A 10,915-nucleotide genomic window follows, 5' to 3' on the forward strand; every position below is an offset into this window, starting at 1 on the left:
AATTATGCATTTTGTTTCCACATGCTTTTCATGAAAGCATGATCACATTTTAAATACTATTCTTATAGGCACATACGTAATGTAAAGATTCATTTATGCTTTATAAATTTGGCTGGCTAAGAGTACTTCTGGTGCTTGCCATAGTAATGTACCGCACTCTTGATTCTTAAAGAATTTGAATTTATGCCATCATACTACTCATATTCATATTCATACTCAAGCAACCTTTACTACCTCCACTTATTTATCCCTCTGTCCATCTAGCAGTTTGACTAACAATTATCTTTTTTAAATAATAACGATCTTATTTGGAGATTATTAAAGCCAACACCACTTCAGTTAGCATGCTGAGAAATGCTGTGTTCATTAGCTGCCGTTAGTCCATCTGCTCCTAACCAGCTAATTAGTAATAGTGCATCTGAAATATTATTTTTTTTTAAGCTAGGTTCTACTTACACTAACAGTGACTCTCTTTATGTGTCATGGTATTATGTGTTGTCGTGATGTCTCTCTGTCACCGCTTTAGAGTGCAAAACAAATACACAAAAGAGAACTGTGAACTGCTGGTGCCATTAAAACAAGTATTTTACTGATTGTTAAATGGTTTTTGTTGTTGCAAACCTGATATCCCTCCTGACCAAGATATTCAAGATATAAAAAAACAAGCTTTATAAACATTTAAAGGAATTCATTTTAGTCTACATACAGTAATACAGCAAAATGTATTGCATGAAAATATACAGACATATGAAGAGTCCATATTTAAATAGCTTTTTCCATATTCTTCTAACGTAAGCATCCAGAAATGGACTTATAATAGAAAAAGGTCTAGGTGAAAATGAATGAGATCAATAAAATCTACTGAATATATATATATATATATATATATATATATATATATATATATATATATATATATATATATATATATATATATATATATATATATATATATATATATATATATATATATATATATATATATATATATATTTAAAATAGTTAACATTGCAACGAGTTACCACAAGGGGAAGCACTTCTATAGAACACTCCAAGGGTGAAGAACATGTCAAACTGTCTAAAAATAAAACTTTTTTTTACAGTGAACACTGTTTAGTGTTATCAGGACCATGACAGACCCAGGGGAGTACTTCTCAAGCCAATTTCCATGGTCTGATGCCTGCTTTCATTAGTTTCACGAGCTCATCAAAAACTCAAAAGACATTTGAGTTAATAAGCAGCTACAGGTAGACCATGTTTTAGTTTAGTTATTAAAAAAAACTGATTCTCATCTTATTATGGAACAGTAATGCATTAGTTATGACAAGCCTGAGTTAAAGTCACAGAAATAAAAGCTTCTCTACAGAGTTCTGTATGACTCATCCATATAGTCCGGTTTAACATCCCAAAACAAAAACTGTGCATCACCCTGGACTAACTCGATTTAAAAAAATAGGTATAATCAATATTTCGCGTGCAAACCGAGCTGTATTGAAGTAGTGAGGTCTCGTTTTCTTAATGCATATGTCGACTGTTTATGTGCACATACTGTTTAAGTCATAGGAAATGCCAGAGAAACGCCTGTTCCTTCTGAAACACATGCAAACATGAAATCTGCGATTTTTAGAGAATTAAAAATATAATAATAAATCAGTTGGAACAGATTCAAGCGCTGCAGCCGTGCACTAGATGCATGTGGATTATTTGGACTGCCTTTACAGCTGAATATCGCGAGTCGGTCTGGAGCAAAAACTACACGGAAATCCCACCGTGCACTGATTATAACGTAAAGCATTTCACTGTAAAGTAAGTGTCGCTCTTACCGTCCAAGCAGCTCGTTGAGATTTCGGGAGAAATCGGGACTGGCATGTTTTAACTTCCCCGCTCGTGCGTTTTTTTGGTCTGTGCGCTTCCTGAGGCAGACAGCAGCAGATAAAAAAGATGCTTCAGCAGCGATCGACCAAACGTCAATAAATCACGCGGAGAAATTTGGTCCCGGTCTCCCACCTCCCTTTCCTGTGCTACACCGACATCCTGAAAAAACAATAACAACAACAACCCAAAATGCAACAACAGCAGCTCGAGCGTTTCGAGTAGGAATGCAGAATAAAAACCCGCACGTGACAGACTACATGTTGTAATAGGAGTGTGTTATGGTGGTGGGCTTGTTCCTTACAGCCTGCTGCTGACTGAGACAATACAGCAGCCACAATGCCTGAGCAGCCACTACCATTCAGCTGCCTTTAAAGAACACTAATCTCACACAGATTTTCTTTATAAAAAATAAATAAAATTTATGTAACAATGTTGTGTGCAATTATGCTTGTAAATGGTTAATAGTAATGCATACTGTAGCTAAAGTGATGACTACTGTCACTTTCTTAGAAATCCTAACCTACTGATTTATCCGGATACCTCTTCTACTTCTGCACATAATGCATAAGTCTTAGCAAGTGAAAATACTCAACTGAAGTTTAGTATTTCCAATTAGAAGATTCCAATAAACCAAATATAGTGCCATTCTGGATATTATTACTTATTTCATGCTTGTATTTTTCTTACGCTATTAGCATGTACAATCATTGTGGTTCTTTCATAAAATAAATACTTAAAATAAGACTATTTTAAGCTTAAAATGAGTACATAGCTTAAATAAATTTGGATTATTTGAATCGAATAGCAGCAAATACTAAATACAAATAACCATATTAAAGATATTTCAGTAATTCTGACTCATTTGTGGATGGTCCAACTTGATACCCTGAAGATTTCTGAAAGCAGTGATTAACTAACATCAGTTAGCTTAGTAACATCAGTGCTGTAGACTTAATTCATGAAGACCACAATGTTCATACTGATCATCTTGAAAACACACTCCTAGGCCAAAAATTACACTCCTAGGCCAAAAAATAAAACAATCACAAAATGGCAAAATGTTGTAAAGGTCTTTTAAAAGCTTTTTAATTGTATTATTGTTGAGAAAATCTGCAATAATTATATAGATTTAACTTATACAAGAAGACTATATAAAATAACTTTCATTCACATATATACATATGTGTATATAAAAGAAAGCCCCACCCCACACACCCCTCCACACACACACACACACACACACACACACACACACACACACACACACACACACACAAGAAAATAATAAAAGAAAAAAACTCTTTTTGCAAATGGTGGTACAGGTGGCCTCGGGGTGCATTTGTTTAATTCTTGTTAATTTTTAAGCAATGATTTGTGGTTAAGACCATTAAAAGCTTAATATTTGCCTTTTGGGGCTTGGCCCATTTTTTTGCTCAGGAGTGTATACTCCTTTACAGCATACATTTTTAGATGAATAATGATACAAAATGTTACTATCGAGGCTTGCCCAGAATAGGATGAGTTCCCTTTTGAGTTGGGTTTTCTCAAGGTTTCTGATCTCTTCTCAGGGAGTTTTTCCCTTGCTACTGTTACCTCTAGCTTTCTCACTGAAGATTGCAAATTCTTTATGACTATTTCTGTTTTTTTTTAATTGCTATACAACTCAATTTAAATAAACACCCTCAACTGTAAACTTAAAGTGTTTAACTGGTCAAGCTGGTGGTCACTAAATAGTGAAAATGATCTGTACCAGTTTGCGAAATTAATCTCGATTTTTGCATTAATTCTGATCCAGAAAAAGCAAAGTCTATAAAGCAATGATACATTTCACTTGGTACAGAGCACTTTAAGAAACCTACTTTCCTGTTTAAGACTTCAGGACTTTTGAGCTGAGATAAAGATGCATACTACATTACATAGCTAGAAATAGCTAGAAAGGTACTTGGTGTGACATTTGTAAATAGAAAGGAAGACAAAGAGACATGGTGGTGGAACATAAAAGTGCAGGAGAGCAAAAGGAGAAAGAGGTTGACAAAACAGAATTGGGATCAGCAGAGTGATGAGAAAAGTAGGCAGGAGTACAAGAAGATGCGGCAGCACGTAAAGAAGGATGTGGTGAAAGCCAAGGAAAAGGCATATGGGAAGCTGTATGAGAAGTTGGACACTAAGGTAAGAGAAAAGGATTTATATTGATTAGCCAGGCAGAGGGACCGAGCTGAGAAGGATGTACTGCAAGTTAGAGCAATAAAGGATGGAGATGGAAATGTGTTGACTAGTGAGGAGAGTGTGTTGAGAAGATGGAGGGAGTATTTTGAGCAGCTGATAAATGAGGAAAATGAGGGAAAGTGGGTTGAATGGTGTGGAGATGGTGAAGCAGGAAGTGGATAGGATTAGTAAGGAGGAAGTGAGAGCAGCGATTAAGAGGATGAAGAGTGGAAAGTTGGTTGGACCAGATAACATACCGGTAAAAGCATGGATATGTTTAGGACAGATGCCAGTGGAGTTTTTGACCAGGTTGTTTAACAAGATTTTGGAAGATAAGAGAAGCCATTGATGTGTTTACTGTATCATGGATAATTGTCTTTAAACAATCTATAATACCTTGACACTTTTAAAAGCCTACATAAAATAAAACTTTTTCTGGCTGCTCCTGTTAGGGGTTGCCACAGCGGATCATCTGTCTGCATACTTCTCTGTCCTCAGATAACTCCTGCCACTCTTCTCCACCCACTCCACCCTGCCTGCACTTTTTTCTTTACTTCTCTAACACAATCTCCATTACTTTGCACTGTTGATCCCAGGTACCTACATTTCATTCACCTTCATCACCTCTTCTCCCTGCAACCGCACTACTCCATTGCCCTCCCTCTCATTCTCATACATGTACTCTGTCTTAATCCTACTGACTTTCATTCCCCTTCTCTCCAGCACATACCTCCAGCTCTCCAGGCTCTTGTCAAACTGCTCCCTAGTCTCACCACAAATCACAATATTATCCGTAAACATCAAAGTCCATCGAGACTCATGTCTGACCTCGTCCGTCAACCTGTCCATCAGCACTGCAAACAGGAAAGATCTCAGAGCCGATACTTGATGCAGTCCAACCTCCACCTTGAACCAATTTGTCGTTCCTACTGCACACTTCACTGCTGTCACACTGTCCTCATACATGTCCTGCACCACCCTCACATACTTCTCTGACACACTAGACTTCCTCATACAATACCACAACTTCTCTCTAAGCACCCTGTCATATGCGTCCTCTAAATCCACAAACACACAATGCAACTCCTTCTGACCTTCTTTATACTTCTCCATCAACATTCTTAAAGCAAATAATGCATCTGTGGTGCTCTTCCTCTGCATGAAACCATACTCACAGATGGTCACCTCTTCTCACAGCCTGGCTTCCACAACTCTTTCCCATAAATTCATGGTGTGACTGATCAACTTTATTCCCCTGTATATACTGCAGGTCTGCACATCTCTCTTATTCTTAAAAGTTGGTACCAGCACACTCCTTCTCCATTCCTCAGGCATCCTCTCACCTTCCAATTCTTGTTGAACAAACATAAAATCAAATGCAAACTCAAAGAGAAAATTAATGGTCTGACCATGTAGTCTGTTTGTTGTCAGTTAAACTAAGCCCTTAGGCAAATCTGAATGTCTAATTATATTTACATGATATTAGAGATAAAAGTTCCATATAATATTAACCTTCATTGTCACCAATCATGAAAGAAGCAGAGGTCCTACATCACCTACATCTTAATTTAAACCCTGAGGAAAAGGACATGGTTTGAAAAATGTTTGGAAAATGCTGTTCCATTTTCTATCCATATAGAACACATTGCTAAAATGTAGGCTATGTGAAAAAAGGAGAGAAAGAAAAAAAATCTATCATGTCTAGAGATCTTTAAATGCCAACACCACTTAGAGTAGTTTATCTTTTTTCAAACCAGATAAGTTACAGTTACAGTTACAGTGCATTTCTTATTTTCAGATTTTATATTTTACGTGTAATAAAGTATTACACATAATTCAGGCTCTTTTGTGTTATTACACTGTATATTTTTGCATTACCCAAAAGCATAACCAAATTAAACAAAAGAATGTTAGGTTTAACAGGTAAACACTGTTGCAATCTAATAGATGTTGATTTTTACACCTGGACTACACTACAATAATATTAAAACTATGTATCTACTGGTATGTATGTTATGTAAAGTTTAGAAAGTCTTTAGTTGTCTTTGAGAGACACATGCATGTTTCTTCTTTTATAATTGTACAGATGTTAAACTATATTTTTACTGAAAAATCCTCTCTTAGCATTAATGACAGCTTTAAACCCTCTTGGCTTTTGGACAGTTAGTTTCTCCAAATATTAAGCTGAAATACTTTGCCTCTTGCAAAACTTTGTAAAAAAAAAAAAAAAAAGGTGTTGTGTAGTTGAGTATTCCTTTCTGATCTTACGATCCAGTTCATCCCAGAGCAGTTAAGTAGGATTTAGGTGCGGTGACTGGGCAGGCCATTCCATAATGGATAACAGTCAAACCAACTGTTTTCACTCCAAATAACACTTACAAAGCTAGGACGTAGGCGTCGGGTCATTATATTGTTATATTGAAAAGTTTATTCGAATTTGCCCTAGTTGCCCTAATAGTGCCCTAGTTTTTCACTTTTGTGAAAAGAACTATAGAAATAAACTTGACTTGACTTGACTACAGAAGGAATTGCATGGTGCTGAAGTATGGAATGGTTGCAATTTGGTTTAGTTTTTCTTTCTCTCTGAATATTTCTGCAACATTCCATGCTTAAAAAGAACCTAAAACTATTAAGATTCCACCTCCATGTTTGACTGTGGGTGTGTAACATCTACTGTTCTGTCCTATGTGTTACATAAATTCTTCTGTTAGAGCCAAAAATGTCCAATTTGAACTAATCTGTACAAGAATACTCTTCCAAACATTTACTGTTGAATTCTTGTATGTTTTTTGCCATTTAGCATGTTTACATATATAAACAAGAAAACACAGAAAAGGCATAACATTATGACCTTATAACATTATGAACACTAATTATGTCATGCTAGGATCAAGAGTCGAAAACCAAAATACAGACAGGACATTTATTAGCCTTGGGAAACAGACAGAAGTCAAGGTAGAAGCATGCACCAAAAAACAGGTATACAGTAAAAACCTATTGTATGAGCAACTAATAGTACGAGCAAACGGAGAAACGAGCAACCTTGCTCACAAAATTTTACCCTATTTTGCAAGCAAATTTCAAAGGTACGAGCAAACTCATGCTGTCGGTATCCCACGTTCGGCTGAGGGTAGCATCACTCGTTGTTCAGTGCAGCAAAAACGTAACTTTTTTTAGTGTTATATTTTAATTTCACTAGAAATCTGGAAAAATGTTTTCCAAGAAAACCAGTGATGGTGCTGGGAAAAAGAAAGTAAATAGAATTACCATTAAAACCAAGAAGGTTACTAGCGTGGTGTGCATCTCACACTCGCAATCATCCACTACCACATAGGTAAGTGTTAAATGATGTTTACATTACGGTAATTTGCGGTGTATTTGTTTGTTAAAATAGGCTGCAAATACTTTTAAGTGCAGAAATAAGCGATCGAATTAAGTTGCGGAACGGATTAAATCACTTTTACATTCATTCTTACGGGGAAAATTAGTTCCAAAATTAGGGCAATTTTCAAGATTGAATTATGCTCGTCCAACTGGGTTTTACTGTACTCCAAAACACGGGTAGTCCAGGGATGATCGCCTGAATGAACAGTAGATCGGACGGTAAGTGAGTGAGAACAGGGGCCTTATAAAGGAAGGGTGTAGATTAGAAACAGGTGAAGGTGATTAGAATAGAGGCGAGGCGCTGCGAGTGTGCTGAGTGTAGAGGGCAGGCATGGCTGGTGGTTTCCTGACAAATTATCTCTTCCTAATGGCACCTGTTTGTGGGTGGTATATTTTGGGCAGCAAGTGAACATTTTGTCCTTACTGTTGATGTGTTAGAAGCAGGAAAAATGCGCAAGCGTAAGGATTTGAGGTGGGTGTAAGGGATGTTTCCAGTCTGCAGTGGTAAGTATCTGTCAAGAGTGGTTCAAGGAAGAAACAGTGTTGAAATGGTGGCAGGATTATGGGCAGTGTTATCTGATCCAACAAATGAGCTTCTGTAGCTCAAATTGCTAAAGAAGTTAATGCTGTCAATTCTTCTGTCTCTTCATGTAATGCCAGACAGACTTGATAATGTTGTAAACATCAGTCTACATTGAAGGTGGTCCTTAATTGAATTGGCTGTATGTTTGTGGTTGTTTTCCTGTTGCAGAATACATTTTGGGCCAATCAATTGCCTCCCAATTGCCTGTATTTCACAGCATAAAGGACACCAACAATCCTAAAAAATCTCCAACTCCACTTGCAGAAATGCAGCCCCAAACATGCAGAAAACAGCCACCATGCTTTACTGTTGCCTGCAGAAACACAATATTGTACCACTCTCCAGCCCTTTGGCAAACAACTTGCTTTTTGCTACAGTCAAATATATAGGCTTGCATTTTTCTTTACCCTAGTTCCATTTGTCCTGGTGCATAGCTGAGTCAATTAACTTTGTTTCCACATCCGTAGTATGAATCTTTGGCCACAATTCTTCCATGAAGACCACTTCTAGCCAGACTTCTCCAAAAAGTAGATATACCTGGGTCTCACTTTTTTCTGCCAGTTCTTTGCTGATGGCACTGATGTACATATGATGTGAAAGGAAAGTGATGTGTCTTTCATGTGTCTACTATACTTAAAATTGCCCATTTTTTTTGTGCTTCTTCGAAATAGCTTGAACAGCACATCTTAAAACCCCAGTCTGCTTTGAAATCTTGGTCTAGGAGAGCCCTTGCTGATGCATTATAACTACCTTGTGCCTTGCTGCTGTGCTCAGTCTTACCATGCGGTATGACCTGTGACATGAAACTGTCTCAACCAACCTCACCTTAGTTGCAGAGTTTGGCTGTTCCTCACTCAGTTTTTAATCCTCCTACACAGCTGTTTCTGTTTCACCTAATGACTGTGTTTCAACCTACATATGAAATTGGTGATCATTAAAACACCCCCATTGTATAATTAATTAATCATACACCTGACTCTGATCCTATATCCCATGCAAGTATAAGAATTGAAAATCATAGCGTAGTACCAAATATTGTTAATATCTTTCTTCTGTTTGTTTACTTTATTCTTTAATAAACAATTAAAATATATGAAAGCATTCTTAGTTCCTACATTCTTACAGCATTTTTTGCTTTTACACAGTACTGTATGTGTGTGTGTGTGTGTGTGTGTGTGTGTGTGTGTGTGTGCGCACAGGTGCGTGTGCAATTTGTAATATAAAAAAAGCACTAAACAATTCTACTTTCACTTGTATAAAATTCGTATACACCATTTTATGTATGTAATGTATGAGACCAAGCATACGCAGGTGCTAGTTATGGATTTTATGAAAATCCACCCAGTCAAAGAAAACAAAAGGGCTGGTCGATACTCAGAACAATAGACAGGCGTTAGGCAAGGCCATTGGCAAACCTGCATAAAAGTAAGCAAGATAAATAAGAAAACAAGAAACAGGCAGGGTCAAAACAATGAAGCAAAACCATAGAAAGCCAAAGGCTAAGTAAAATTGACAAGTGCAATGTTGGAACAAGATTTTGCAAAGATGGTTTGTTTTGCTGAGTTATTTTTAGTGATTTATAGTGTGGGTGATTGTGAACACATCTAGCCAACACAATCAGTAATCTAGAGATCTTTGAACAAGCATCATGTTTGTTTATGTTCATGATTGATAATTATGTGACAGGATCATGGGCTGGGGATTATGGGATATGTAATCCGCAAATATGGGATTGTCAGAATATTTTGAATACTTATAAGAAAAACAGTGAAACTAATAATCACATATGTGAACAGAAATAATTAAAAGTTAACCCTGAAAGTGGTATTGCACCTCCTGCTGCATCATGCATACACTGACAACTACATAAAAAAGACATCTTAGTTCAGTATTTTATTTGAGCTTTTTTTTCTTCATTTGCATGAATTTAAATATCTGAGTTATCATTCTAAATTACATAAAATGAAATGGTTTTACTACAAATAGCATTACATACAATCTAAACCATTTAACCATTAAAAAACATTCCCTTATTGTTTATATTAGGTAGTTATTGTGTTTGTGCAAATTATTAAATCACTGTCATAAAAACAAACACACACAAAGAAAAAATAAAACCAATAATTGAATCTGTGTTTATTAATGTTTAATGGTCCCTACTGGTGTCTAGTAAATACCGACATGTTTTCTATGCATTGCACAATGGTGTTCATTTGGTCCCTACACATAACATGGCACAAACAGAATAAAAAAAAAAGACCAGTGGAGGCCTACTGGGACCATTACAGGTTCAAAAAAAACCATTACAATTCATATTATAACCATATTTTTAAGCAGGGGTTGATACAATTGAGAATCTTTTCAGCATCAGCCACCACAAAAATCATTTAGAGAATATTGAGTTGGTGATAATTGTAATGAAAAATTTATTTACTATACGTTAACTTATGAAACAACTGATCATGGGTGAAAAATAAGGTGTCTCATGATAAGAGGGAATTGTACGTCTTGTTTTATATCTCTTGTCACACACACACACACACACACACACACACACACACACACACACACACACACACAAACACACACACACATGCAAGCCTTCTTTAGTGCAGTTGCTATATAAAGTGTTAAAGAAATTCTACTGCAGGGCAGACCTCCAATCCATTTCATTGGGGTACAAACTCTAACATCAACTGTAAAATTACTTTGTAAGCTCTTTTTGTAATAAATATTTAAAGATGGGGTTTGTTTTAGCATATTTAGTATAATTCCACAACATATATAACGGGCTATTTTGAAATTTTTTTTTGTGTGCACAATCAAACATTATTTATATCTTCTCTTTTTACCCATTCTTCCAAATCT

The 10,915-nt window shown here is 36.2% G+C and overlaps 1 protein-coding gene across 4 annotated transcripts in view; it reads right to left on the reverse strand.

The window, feature by feature from the left end:
- Positions 1–2,198, reverse strand: part of mgat4c (mgat4 family member C) — a 132,663-nt gene extending 130,465 nt beyond the window's left edge. For 3 of the 4 annotated variants that reach the window (XM_046863833.1, XM_046863832.1, XM_046863831.1), the window contains exon 1: positions 1,824–2,169. Coding sequence is in view for 1 of the 4 variants with exons in the window: in XM_046863830.1 (XP_046719786.1) it covers positions 1,824–1,869 (46 nt within the window). In the remaining 3 variants the exon portion in view is untranslated. The other variant, XM_046863830.1, reaches the window with a different exon arrangement.
- Positions 2,199–10,915: the final 8,717 nt, after the last annotated feature.

Source organism: Silurus meridionalis, chromosome 13 (genome assembly GCF_014805685.1).
Source record: "Silurus meridionalis isolate SWU-2019-XX chromosome 13, ASM1480568v1, whole genome shotgun sequence".
Taxonomy (NCBI): Eukaryota; Metazoa; Chordata; class Actinopteri; order Siluriformes; family Siluridae; genus Silurus; species Silurus meridionalis.